Source organism: Danio rerio, chromosome 2, assembly GCF_049306965.1.
Source record: "Danio rerio strain Tuebingen ecotype United States chromosome 2, GRCz12tu, whole genome shotgun sequence".
Lineage (NCBI taxonomy): Eukaryota > Metazoa > Chordata > Actinopteri > Cypriniformes > Danionidae > Danio > Danio rerio.
Window position 1 is genome coordinate 30,921,083 of NC_133177.1, and position 14,813 is coordinate 30,935,895.

The 14,813-nt window shown below is 36.0% G+C and overlaps 1 protein-coding gene across 2 annotated transcripts in view; it reads right to left on the reverse strand.

The window, feature by feature from the left end:
- lyn (LYN proto-oncogene, Src family tyrosine kinase) overlaps positions 1-14,813 on the reverse strand; it is a 31,708-nt gene that overhangs the window by 3,239 nt on the left and 13,656 nt on the right. For both annotated transcript variants that reach the window (NM_001004543.1, XM_005163399.6), the window contains exons 8-12: positions 14,492-14,644; positions 7,891-8,073; positions 6,671-6,747; positions 1,922-2,075; positions 1,682-1,813 (exon numbers count right to left, since the gene is read on the reverse strand). In NM_001004543.1, the coding sequence (NP_001004543.1) occupies positions 1,682-1,813; positions 1,922-2,075; positions 6,671-6,747; positions 7,891-8,073; positions 14,492-14,644 (699 nt within the window). The remainder of the gene's footprint in view (positions 1-1,681; positions 1,814-1,921; positions 2,076-6,670; positions 6,748-7,890; positions 8,074-14,491; positions 14,645-14,813) is intronic.

The window sequence follows — 14,813 nt, forward strand, 5'->3', positions numbered from 1 at the left end:
TTACCCATACCCACAATCAATAGCACCAGAAGTGTTCTGCAACGTGAACACAAGAACACTTCATTTTGTTAGCATTTAATAAGCACGTCTTTTTAACTCCTTAAAAAATTGTAAGACATATCACTTTTTCCATGAATGCATCCATTTTTTTTTCTCTATAACTCAAATCAGAAATCTGTCAAAATGTAACAAGTTAAAATGTTATATACTATTTAACTCTTTCCATATATCAGAATATGATTTTAGGTTTTGTTTTTAACAAAAATGATAACCATCATACACTTTTTATAAATAAAACACTAAGATGTTTTGTTCAGTTATGTAACAAGATACTTTAAATTATTTATTTTCTTTACACATGCATATTAATGTTATTTGAAATATAAAATTAGACATTATAATTGCTTTAGTAAGCTTTATGTGAAGACATGGATGAAACTGTTGGTAGCCTTCCACTGAAGAAAGAAAAATGACAGTGATCACTCAAATAACTTACAACTGAAAAAGTCATTATTTATTAAATATGAATAAAAATAAATCAATGAAAATAAGAAATTGCTTTCGCTTTCGAATTGTGATTTAAAGCATAAGCAAGGCAATAATGATGTCTGTACTTTGTCAACTGAATTTGATGCAAACACCAATGCTGATAACTTGATTTATCAACACAATAGTGTCAGAGACAGGAATAAACATCGATCTATGTGAGAAACTTATCTCCAGAAGTGTGAAGGAAGAAACGGAAGGCCCAAAATTAAAGAGGTAATAAAAGCCCAAGGTAGCAAGTCGATAAAAAAATGCTGATAGTGACTTGCCTTAATATAGTTTAATACAGAAAACAATTTATAAATTGAAGGCAACACGGCTCACTGAGCATCCAAGACAACCAGCATGCAGTAATCATCAGTTTTGCACTTATATCTAGTAACATTAGCAGCCCATAAATAACACGCTTCGACTTTCAGTAGCATCCAACTAACCAGAACTGAAACTCTAAAATGTAGAGCTGAAGCACAAACGATTAGCTCTCCTGTGATATTTTAATTCAATGTTTTTATCAAATTTATTCAAGTGCTGTTTAACAGAATAAGAAAATGTTCACTTTATTGCCTGTTGTAATCTTTAATTGGAAGAAAGTCTTATTACTTGAAGTTTGGCTGAAATAAAAGCTGAAATAATAATAATATTAAAAGTATTATTATTTTTAAATAATAAATTCAAAATTATTAACTCCCTTAAAAATATATAATTATTTGATTGGCTACAAAACAAACCAGTTCTGTCAAGTGACTTGCCTAATTAACCCAGTTAAGTCTTTAGATTGCACTGTTAGCAGAGTGCTATTATTTTGCAAAATAACTAGTAAAATATCATGTTCTAAAGAAATTATTCTCTAGAAATAAGTTTTTAAAATAATTATGTTAAAAATGTGATGAAAAAAAATCTCTCCATTCAACAGGTAATATTAGAAAAATAATACAAAATTCAAAGCAGGCTAATAATATTGCCTTCAACTGTACTTATAACTCAATCTGACCAGAAGATGGCGACAAAGTCTTGCCAAAAGGATCAGATTTGTCATTGTTCCTTGCTCAGTGCTGCAGCTCGTGTCCTGAAATAATGCTGAATGATTTATTTTCACACAAATGTAATCAGAGCGCCATTAACACAATCACATTACCTGGATAAGGAATTTTCCCGTATGTTATAATCTCATACAGGAGAACCCCGAAGGACCACATATCTGATTTGATGGTGAAAGAGCCATAGTTGATGGCTTCTGGTGCCGTCCATTTGATAGGAAATTTTGCCCCTGAAATAGAGACATTCACAGACATCCCATCATTCACTGCTGATGCAGGAAAACCATCATAATGGCAGCATGCATATCAATCTTCTGGAGCAATGACGTCAGGCTCACCTTCTCTGGCCGTGTATTGGTCATCCTCAATTACTCGGGCCAGGCCAAAATCAGCTATTTTGCACAGCAGCATCTCTGAAACCAGCACATTAGCTGCTCTCAGGTCTCGGTGGATGTAGTTTTTCTTCTCAATGTAGGCCATTCCTTCGGCTATCTGCAGAGACACACAAACTTAGCTTTGGAGACACACAAATATCAGCTTTTTAAGACACTTACACACTCTAAAAATAGTGGGCTGATTTAAAACATGACCCAACTCAACGGTTGTCTCAAAAATGGGATTATAAATTTACCCCAAAAGCAGGGTTGGATTAAAACAACTAAGTATTTTATGTGTAGCCTCCTATTATTTAGCATAAACATATGATCTCTCTCTATTTTTTTTATTTAATTGCATTTCATTTGTAATAAAGGCTGTTATTTTGAACTTTACACAGTGGACAACAAGATTAGACAACATTTTTGAGGTCACTGCTTAAGTTTTCTCTGATTTTGCAAAATAGTGGGGTATCTTAAAGTGACTGAAGTTCTCAGACAACAGGTTCTCCAGACGAAGGACAAAATCAATGATCCTCTCAGCCACAGAAAGACAAATTTGATTTCTAGAATTTAGCATTTTTAAATGTCACTAACTCAATCAAGTCCCCTCAAAAGGTTGGCTGTTAACAAAAGACAAACTCAGGACAGGATAATGTACAGATTAAGCAATCAAAAAAGATTTTCGAACATCAGAGAAGAAATGACGCAGAGCATTTAGCTTTGCCATCAGAATAATAAATGACATTTTAAAGAGCCCATATTATGGGTTTTTGAAAATTCCCCTCCATGTAGTGTGTAACACAGCTCTAAGTGAAGCGAAGTATCCAGCTAAGGCTTAAATCTGTAAGAATACAGTGTTTAAAACGGTTGATTCATCTATAAAAGAGTCGACTCATAGTGCTTCAAACGAGTCGCCTTGATACCGACTCATTAGGTGTTTCGCCATGACGTACGAACGAAACAAAGTTATTCACGTGCACGCGCAAACCCGGGAGATTTCAAACCTGAGGCCCCGCCCTCTGACGCAGAAACCCAGACACACACCCACAAACACACGCACACCCACAAACACACGCACACAAACATGCCGGTCGATTGAAGTCACACTGCAGATGGATATATTGAGTCTCTACCCAAAGATGAAACCTCAGCATTATAACCAAGCAGTTGGAAACTTCTGGAAGCTACATGCTACAAAGAATACTTCATCTGAGTTTGTTAAAGGAAGGATCAGTAAAGAGTAACTGATGGACGTCAGGATGGGTTTCTTCCATTTCTCAAGTGTAAGTACGTGCGGTTAAAGTTGTTGCCTCGTTTACTCTTGCTTGCAAATGTATTTAGTTGTGATTTGTTACTTGTAACCGCGTGTACTGTATCAGGTTAACTGGATATTTGATCTTATCGCGTGCAAAGTCACGTTAAAAACGCGACGCGTGCTGTTTGTTTATGGAGCTCCGTGCTAGAGTTCTGCTCCCGCGATTTATTCGGAAATTTATTCCCGCGCCACAGAAATCTGGCGCGGGGACAGCCGCGGGAATAAATTTCCGAATAAACCGCGGGAGCGGTCGGTAACGGGTTTAATTTGGGACGGGAGCGGGCTGTCTAGCAATATCACGGATATTGCTATGCGAATTAGAAAGAGAGAGTCTGCGTGGTGCTTGTGTGTGTGTTAGTGCGCACGCGCGCGTGAGAGAGAAGGAGAGAGCGAACGAACGAACGACAGCTTGGCTGTCTGGACTGTATACTGGGTGATTTTTGGTTGTGTTCTCCGCTCTAGCGGGACCGGGCGCGGCGGGCAGAAAACGGAGCGGGTTCTCAGGCTAAAACCTGGCGGGTGCGGGCGGAAGCGGGAGCGTTGTCATCCGGAGGTGTGTGTGTGTTTTTGTGTGTGTGTGGTATGGCCAGTACACGACTGTCTCCTTCGTTCGGTTATCCGTGGCACTATCCACTCGCCATAGTGTGGCAGCTAAAATCCACGTCTATACTATCGAGCGTGTATGAACTGTGATTACTTTTTAAATTGCTGATTAGCTATTGGCCATTTCCCTCTCTGACTGAAGGCAGTCGACCAATCGCGACAGACTGTCATCGGTCCAATCAGCGCAGATTAGCTCCGCGCTAAGGAGGGGTTTGGGAACAAATGAATCACTGGACGATTCATACAGGAGTCGCTGGGATAATTAGGTAAAAATAAATGCAGATTATAAGACCATGAAAGTGTTTTTTGACCTTGCATGCATATTAGACTGTTGTTGGAGACCCTTACAACCAGGATATGACCCTATTTCATGTATAATATGGGCTCTTTAAAATAAAACAAAACAGTGTGGAGCTTTAATACTTTAATACTTTAATATCAGTTAATGCATTAGTTAACATTACTATGATCTACATTACATAATCTTTGCTAACGTTAACTTGCATTATAGTGCATCTTTTTACATTAACAGCTAAAGTTTTACACATACACTAATGTATTTAATAACAGATTAGATAACATGACCTAACAATGAACAAATTTATTCAGCAATACTAAAGCTTTGTTAATGTAAGCATACAAATATAGTATTAGTATTTATGAGAAGCAGAAGAATAAAGTTGTTGTAACTCGGGAATTTAAGTTGTATAGCTAGACATGTTAAGTTACAAGAACAAGAAACATTAAGTTATGGCAATGTGAGTAAGTTAACATTAAAAAAAGAGTATGTTTTGCTGAACAAAGTTGTTCACCATAAATCCATTAAGTGTTGTTATCTAACTCTGCATTAACTCATAATATATGTTTAGTAAACATTAAAGGGCACCTGTGGTGAAAAATCTACTTTTCAAGCTATTTGGACAAACATATGTGTATATAGTGTATAGACCATCATATTGGGGTGATATAAACACACCCAGTCCTTTTTTTCAATTTAACAACATAAAAACGGCGGACCAATTGGAGCGGTTTTTAGACCGACCGCAACTTTACGTAGGAGTGCGTCCGCCCACCGAATTGATTGACATTAACATGTCCCGGTAGTCACGTGTATATGTCAACAAGACCAGACTTACGCAAAGCAACCGGGAATAAAAAGTCTGTTCAGTTCGCTAGGATCATCAATCATCATCAGATGTGATCAGGAGTAGGTTTTACATATTTAAAGTGTTTTAAAACAGTGCAAGTGTGTAATGAAGTACAGCCATTTACTTCAGCTTTACTTCATCAGCACAGCAGCGTGTCAGAACAATTACTGTATAAAAGAAGATGCTTCAATCCTGGTTTGTGGACGTTAAATCAGGTTTATTTTGTACAATAACATTACAGATATCCAGACAGCAGTGGAGGTTAGCCTGTATCCTGTCACATTTGAGTGCAAAAACTGTGCTAAGCTAAGCGCGCTCTGTCTGCCTGTCTGTGTGTGTGTGTGTGTGTGTGTGTGTGTGTGTCAGCTGCTGTGTGCGTGTGTATCTGTGAGTGTGTCAGCTGCGGTGGGCGTGTGTATCTGTGTGTGTGTGCGCGCGCACGTGAACTTTGTAACGACATTGCATGTGACTCATCAATGCAACCTCACAACAAATACTGATTAGTAAAGCTCTTACTTTAGTGTTTCTCACAAACGCTACGTGAGACCTTCTTCCTTTACGTCTGTCTGTTGTCTGACGCAGCCGAGGGAGGAGATTAAAGCACGCGGGAAGGCACGTAGAAACAGTAGGCGGGGAAGACTCGTCTTAAAGATGCAGTACGACAAAACCACCCCCGGGTGGAAACGTGTATAAAACAGGATCTTGTAAAAGGTATAATGAAAAATCTGATGAGTGTTTTGAGCTGAAACTTTATTTACACATTCTAGAGACGCAAAAGACTTAATCTAATACTAATTAATCTAATCTAATTAAATCTAAAAAAAGGGGTAACCTAGGTGCCCTTTAAAAATACTATGTATTGCTCGACAGATGTGCTGTTTATCATTAATCAGTCAACTAATCTTTTAACTAATGTTGACTTATACAAACAAAGCTAAAAGGGAAAAATATCTTACAAGCCTAAACTTCAAAACAACAGTATTTGCAACCATAAAGAACGCCTCTACATTTTGCAGAATTTGCATTTGAACAGTAAATGTGCAGTTTGTGCGGGGTTTTTCCACTTCTGAAATGGGCAAAGTTTCTCAGTTAATTCTAACAGAGAAAAGTTGCACTAACTCAGGGAAAATGATGTTCTCACTTCTCCATTAGCATCCTCTTTCACTCTCTGAAACAGGATGTGCAAGTTTGCCTTTTGGTGCTGTTTTACAAGAAGCCAAACTCAAATGAAGTCCAAAAGACTCATTTAGCAAACAAATGCTTTTAAATCAGCGACTGGTTTTGAATCTAATCGTATAGGATGGTAAATACTGTCTGAAGTCCATACCATTTTAACAAGACATATCTTTTCATTTATTCAATTTATCAATATAAGTTTCAAGATTTATTTAGGTTTCCACCTCTTTTTAGAACACACATTTAAAGTTTTATTTACAGATCAAATTAAATGTTTCATTCCTAGTAAAATGAATATTGTTCTGTGCTTTGAACCGCCTACTGAAACTAGTATCAGTTCCTCTTTTTTAATGGAAAAAGTGAGATCAGCCTTTGATGATGCAATAAAGCCTTAAAGTAACCTCAGAAATAAGGAAATGATGGGCTTGAGAAAAGAAGAATAATTCATGTTTTAAACTTTCTTTATACCTGTGCAGAAAAATCTATCAACTTTGGTAACTGTATTTTGGAGCCAGCTTGACTTTTCAAGAAATCCAATAAGCTTCCTGCAAAAGAATAAACGAAATACTGTTAAAGTCACTGAGGGTACAACTTTTCACTAAACTACACTTTTCTTTAATTATAATACATACACTCTCAGAAATAAAGGTACGCGAGCTGTAACTGGGGTGGTACCTTTTCAAAGGGTACAAATTTGTACCTTAAAAGATCCATAAATAATACATCAAGGGTACATTTTAGTACCTTAAAAGTACAAAAATTTTCCTCTAAACATTTAAGGTACTAATTTATACTTTTGAGGTACCATTATGGACCCTTTAAGTACAAATGTATACCTTTTAAAAAGGTATTACCCCAGTGACAGCTCGCGTACCTTTATTACTGAGAGTGTATGATAAATTATATATCATATGTAAACTGTAAAAAGTAATTATCATTTTTTAATTATTAAAAATAAATCGTCATCCTCAAGATGTCTCATTTTGTTTTCAGGGTTAATAAAATAAAACAAAAAGCAAAAAGCAAATGGCATTTTTTTTAGATAGATGGATGGATGAAGGGATGGATGGATGAATAGAGAGATGGATAGATGGATGGATGGACTGATGGATGGATGGATAAAAGGATAGATGGATGGATAGAGAGATGGAGGGATGGATGGAGGTATGGATGGATGAAGGGATGGATGATGGGATAGAGAGATGGATGGATGGATGATGGAGGGATGGATGAAGGGATGGATGGATGGATGGATGGATAGATAGATGGAGGGATGGATGGTGGGATGGATGATGGAGGGATGGATGAAGGGATAGATGGATGGATGGATAGATGAATGGACAGATGGAGGGATGGACAGTGGGATAGATGATGGAGAGATGGATAGATGGATGGATGAAGGGATGGATGAATGGATATATAGAGAGATGGATGATGGATTGATAGAAGGATGGATGGATGAAGGGATGAATGGATGGAGGGATGAATGGATGGATGGATGGATGGATGGATGGATGGATGGATAGATAGATAGATAGATAGATAGATAGATAGATAGATAGATAGATAGATAGATAGATAGATAGATAGATAGATAGATAGATAGATAGATAGATAGATAGATAGGATAGATAGTGCCATCTTTTTTTACTGCACATTAATAATCAGAAGAGTCTGTATTTCAGTACCATTAGCCATGTACTCAGTGATGATGTAGATGGGCTCAGTTTTGGTGACGACAGCATAGAGACGCACAAGTCTGTCGTGCTGTAAGGTCTTCATCAGGTTGGCCTCCTCTAGAAACGCCTCCACTGACATTGTGCCTGGCTTCAGAGTTTTCACTGCCACTTTGGTGCTGTTATTGTAGAAGGCTAGAAACAAAATGAAACCACAAATAGACATCCGTTAATGTCCTCTCTGACTATTACAAACATTTTCAATGCCTCACACAGCTGCAGTTCAGCAACAAAACACAAAATGGCTGAATCTAACTTGTCAGCGTCGATGAAGGAACAGTCAGTCTGTCCTGAAAAACCTTTTATAGAAAGAATCGTCTTCCTGGAACCTTTCCCATGTTCTCACCAAGGATCTTATGTAATTACCGTCTGTCCATAATAAAGTACTTTTCTCAGAAGTGATGACACAGCGCCACTGCTTGAAGGACAGTTACTGACCACAGAGAAGCTAAAGGCAACAGATTTGTTTCACAATCGTGAGCTGTGTGTTCGTGCTTATGCCTTGTTCCACTTTAAAATCATTTCCTTGTCTGTTTAACAATACAGACAACTTCCACATCTGAAGCGGTTTGCATACTAATTTCCGCAGTTTGTGGACTTTTGTGGACCAAATGGGCGTTTGAGCTAGGGTTGTGTGATTATTTATCATCTATGACAATATCATAATCGATGTTTATATTATGCATTAGTTCATTATTAAAGTATATCAATAATTTTACAAAAACATCAAACATATGTGATGAAGTCTATTGAGTATAAGAAAAACATTAAGTTTAAAAAAAATCAAGTAAAATATATAGTTTTCACACAATTCTTTACATTATTCACCCAATTATTCACACATTACTCACACATTATTAGTTTTTTAATATCAGCGTATGAGGATTAGTGTTTTTGATACTAGGATTTCTAACTTCAATACAGTACCTTACCTTCTCAATGCCGCTTTTGATACCATGGGGAAATATTACCACAGCCTGAATTTAACTAACAATATGCATGTCTTTATTCTTTCATACGCCAGAGATAAAACCTCAAGCATAGCTCAATATTAAGGATTTCTCTTTAGTTGGAATATGGTTATTTGTTTATTACAGATTGTTCAGTTTAATTCAGTAATGTTTAAAATCTATCTATCCATCCATACATTCATCCATTTATTTATTTATTTAGGATTTGTCTATCTATTTATTTAGAACTATTTGTCCAGGCCTGCCAAAATTTTCACTTATATAGCTAAAATAAAAATTTTCATACTTTTTCCTTCAGCCTCATTTATCATAGGTCGCCACAGTGGAATGAACCGACAACTATTCCAGCATATTTTTCTCAGTGAATGCCCTTTTAGCCGCTACCCAGTACTGGAAAACACCTATACACGCTCACATTCACACACATTCATTAACTACGATCAATTTTAGTTCATCCAGTTTACCAATAGCGAATGTGTATGGACTGTGGGGGAAACTGGAGCACCTGAAAATCCTACGCGAACACGAGGAGAACATGCAAACTCCACACAGAACTGCCAACTGGCCCAGCCAGAGCTCGAACCAGTAACCTTCTTGCTGTGAGGCAAATTTTGGCAGGTCAAGAGAAAATCTAAACAACTAGCCTGGCCAAACAGTTGTAGAAATCCTTATTAAAAATAATAAAGTGAAATAAATAAAAAAATAAAAATAAAAAAAAATAAGCAAAAAAAAAATGGATGGATTTGTTTTAACAATTCAAAAAATGTTGCTTTGTTGTTTTGAACCATGTAAGATTACTAATAATAATAATAAATAATAATAAATTAATTCTTAAATACAAACTACTAGCTTAACTCATAACCATTTATAACATTATTGAAGACAACTGAACAGTCTGTAATAAACAAATAACCAAATTCCAACTAAACTGTTGGATGGTAAACATACTTCAGGTATCTAATAGTGATTTTGTTTTTGATGTTAGTAACAGCAGCAGGTTACTGTCACTTTGAGAACTTTCTTCCATGACTTTAGATGTAACTTTTTCACATTATTTATCTGTTAAAATCCAACGTGTAAAATGAGCTCAGCATTTGTGCACTGAGAGGTGCATCCATACTGCACCAGAAAAGATTCCTCTACTTCTTTTTGCACATGAAACGAATGAAAGCTGGAGACATGCATGACGTTTACATCAACTATGAAATTACCAGCTAAAACTCTGGATCCATGAATAAAGGGAAACAGTGGGATAGACAATATGATATATCAATATGAAGTAAAAGTGATATACCGTTTCAAATATTGCAATATGTATCAAAATATAGACACGATAACACTAATGAGCATTATAATAACAAATGTGGTTTTACCACTTTTGATTTTAAAGAAGTTCACTATTGAATGAGGAACATTATATTCAACAGTTTACTTCTGAGATACATTTCAGATTTATTCTTGTGTTTCTTCTTTCTCACCAGTAAAAATAGCTCCAAACAAAGCTATAGCACAACCATGAATGCGCTGTAAAAAGTGATTGGTTGACTTCACATTAAAAAATGAGTGAACCCATTGCTTTTAAAGCAATTAGTTTTTTTACTTCGAAAAAAAAAAAAAAAAAAAAAGAGTAGATCCGATGGTGCAAAATTATCAACACCAAAGCGGTAATTTTGACAGTTTTTTTTTTTTTCAATTTAAAAACTTTGTTGAAGTAAAACACATATCTATAATGCCTAAATAATTTTTTAAATACGTGTATATTTTTAGAACATTATTATTTTATGTTATTATATGTTATTTTATTAAAACTACAAAACACAAAAGAGCTATGGTATTTCAAGTATTTCTAATAATATTTCTATATAGCAGTCAAAATGACCACATGCAATTTCAGTGTCTGCGATTTTCCCCCTTTAATTTAAATATGCATGCCTCTGATGTCTAGCAACTTCCTGATAAAAAAACATAACTTTACTTCAGATATGTCTTCCAAATAACATATTTAGTACAGTTAAAAAGCCTTCTCCCCCGCTAGTGAAAATGAAAGTGGGTGGTCTATTAGCATAACAAAACATTTATAGGCTGTATTACCAAAAAAAACTTATTTTTATGGTGATGACTTAATTAAATATGACAACAGACATTCAAAGCTTAAATGTAGCATCTCAATAGAAGCTTTGAATGTTAATATTATTACTTGATGTTTATAACTTACACTCAGGCTAGAAACAAATGTAGATTTTTTTTTTTTTTTGTCAGTAGGAGAATTAAACAAGACTTTTAGCTGAAGCTGTTGTAATTAAATAAATTGTATTAAATTTGGCAGACGATTAATTGTCTAAAAATAATTGTGCTTTTATGTAATTAATTGTCTATTTTGGAGCCCATGTAGAAATATAATATATGACCAAATATGAACATATACTTACTTCCAGGGAGGTTTACATTGAAGTTGAAATTTACTGCACCACGTATTGATATTTCATAGCATCTCATTTTTACAAGGTGGGTCGTTAACCCAAAGTTTAATCCCCAACCTGGAGGACCTGGACAAACACACATACACTACAGACAATTTAGCATACCCAATTCAACTATAGTGCATGTCTTTGGACTGCGGGGAAACCGAAACACACGGAGGAAACCCACACAAATACAGGGAGAACATGCAAACTCCACATAGAAATGCCAACTGGCACAGCTGGGGCTCGAACCAGCAACCTTCTTGCGGTGAGACAATATTGCTACCCACTGCGTCACCGTGCCACCCCTGAATGTAAATATGACATGACAATATGACCTCTTATATGAGAACAGTCAGAATGACTGCTATGGTAATCCAAGTAGTTATAAAAATTCTGGTACTTCCACTTTAATGCAATTAAACTATGCATATAATTATAAAAATTAAGTTAACACTTCCAAGTTCCTCACTTCCTAGTTCCTCACTCTACGGGCAAATATTGCCCACAACACATTGCATGCTAAATGATGATTCAATCCTTAATGCTAAGTTAACTTTACTTAAATAGGTTTGAATGACTAATAATTAAAATCTAACCTTATGAAAAATATTTATTTAATGTTATCCACATTATTTACGTGTAGAATATTATATATAAAGTACCAACACAAAACACCCAGTAAAATATTGTTTAATTATTGTTATCTAAAAAATGCCAAGATGTATTTTTAGTCAATATCGCACACTCCTTATCTAAGTGTGATAGTTTGTCTCAAAATTTGCTGAGACAAAACAAAATGGGGCTTGGCAAACAGAAGGAAGTATTTCCGTAGAAAGATTCTGTCATCATACAGACTCAATGTGTGTTTAAGGTCTGGCAACGCTGCGCCAACAAGGTCACGGTGCGCCAAAGGAAACATCTTGGCCACGGGCGGTCGAGAGCCATTTGTATATTTGCTAAGACCGTTTCCTGCAATTCATCACGTCAGCCGAATGGGAAAGAGGCACACGAATAATAACGACATCCAAATGCAAATCCTGCGTCAGTTGCATAGCAGTTTCCTCCTCTGATCAGCCTGATAAGAGTCTCGCCTGCGCGGCTCTCTGTGTACTATCAGCCTGAGCTATAAGGCAGCCATTCATAGCAGCCAGCAGCCCCAGCAGGAACTCTGCAGATTTGAATGCGCTTCGTCAAAGCTTTTATGGCTCAAAGAATTCGATAATAACAATAAGCCTACACATGTTCAAAGAAGATCCTTTCGCTTGATTAATCGATAGAAACACAGAAGGATGTCACTTCTAAGCTCACTGAGGAGCATATGAATCCGGGGGGAGGGTTTGATCTTAGGCTTTGGGGATCTTAGAGAATTTGAATACAAAGACCATCAAGAAGACAGCAAACACTTTCGCTGTAGTTTAGCAAGTAAGATTTCTGGATAAGGAAATGCTCCATGGTTAAAGGAACACTTTTTTTTTTTGGAAATGGGCTCATTTTACAAATCATCTAGAGTTGAAGATGAGTTTTACCCTTTTTGAATCTATTCAGTTGATTTTCATTTTTAGCTTAGCATAAATCATTGAATCGGGTTAGACCATTAGCATCTTGCACAAAACAAACAATGAAAAGAGTATTTATGCATTTTCTATTTAAAGCTTGACTCTTCTGTAGTTTCATTAAGTACTAAAACGGAGAGGAAATTACATGTTGCTATTTTAAAGACCGATATGGCTTGGAACTCATTCTAGCATAATAATCAAGGAACTTTGCTGATCAAATTTCGGCTGTATGAGCACTGTTACCTAAATATCCGACAGGGGACTATTTCCAGGCGCTTCATAATATAATTGTACAATATCAACATCAATATTCAAGCTTTAAACAAGAAAAAAATGGATCTTTGAGATGCTAATGGTCTAATCTGATTCACTGATTTATGCTAAGCTAAGCTAAAAGTGAAAAGATTGTCCAGACCCGGAGATAAGCTTAATGAATTCAAAAAATGGTAAAACTCTAGGGGACTTGTAAAATGAGCATATGCAAAAAAGTGAAGTGGAGTGCTCCATTTAATCAAATGTTTGTCACTTCAGGAAAATTCTTGCAAATCATTGATAATGTGAAGTTGTTTTCATTTCCCTAAAAGGCATCTACTTTACCCCCTTTTACAAAATTTAAGATTAGTCTTTTGTGTCTCCTGAATGTGTCTGTACATTTTCAGCTATTTCAGATAATTTATAATACCTTTCAGAACACTGAAATGTTCTGCTCTGAATGCAATGTAGCTGTTATTGTTGCCTGTGCCTTTAATGCTATTTCTCTCTGCCCACCGTTCCCATGTGCCTGTCAGAGTTTGCTGCAATCTCCGCCTTGGCTGCGTCAGATAAACAGCAAAGTGACAGACAAAAAGAAAGCAGATCTCACGTAACATTTGTGAGAAATACAGGATGAACTTTCCCAATGATTATTTGATGTATTTGTTGTGGAGTTAATTCAAGCCTTTCTGCAATGATAAGACACACACAATATTTTAACAAAGTTCACGCACATACACAGACACACATAGCGCGTGTGTTTAACTTTGCACTGTTTTTGCATGGTAAATGTGACAGGATAAATGTTAATATCCACTGCTATATGGATATCTGTTATGATAATGTACAAAATAAACCTGATTTAACGTCCACAAACTGGGATTGAAGTGCTGACATGTGGCTGTGGTAATAAAGTAAAGACGGTAAAATTGCTGTAGTTTAAAAATGTTTTAAACATGTAAAACTCGTTCTTACTCACATTTAATGATTATCACAGAGATTTTTTCATCCCAGCTGCTTTGCACACATCATGTCTTGTTGATATGATTATAAGCGTTACTACAGAGACATGTTAATATGCGGCTGTCAATCAAATTGATGGGCAGGGAAACCGCACTTCTACATCACATTGCAGTCTGCATCAAAATGGGAGGGATTTGGATCCTATTTTAACATCAGGAAATTAAAAAAAAAAGGCCTGTTGTCTTTATATGTCCTCAATATGACTGTGTACACACTATATCTACACACAGTTCTGTCCAAACAGCTTCCAACATATAATTTTCATCATAGGTGCTCTTTAACTCACCCATCCATACTTCTCCAAACTGTCCAGCTCCGAGTTTCTTCACCATCTTTATGGAGTCTTTAGAGATTTCCCAGGCATCTTTGTCCCAAGGTTTTTGCGCTTTAGGTTTCTCGCATGCTTTATCCAGCTTTCGACATAATCCATCTGACTGTTCTGTGACAAAATGCAGAGGTTTAGACTAACCAAGCAATGTTTTTTCTAATGAAAATAAAAATGAATTAATTTTTCCCATAATCTACATAAAATGAGAAAACGACCAAACAGCTACACTGAAGAAAAATGATTTAATAAAGATTAAGTTAAGTTAAGTGGTTGCATACAT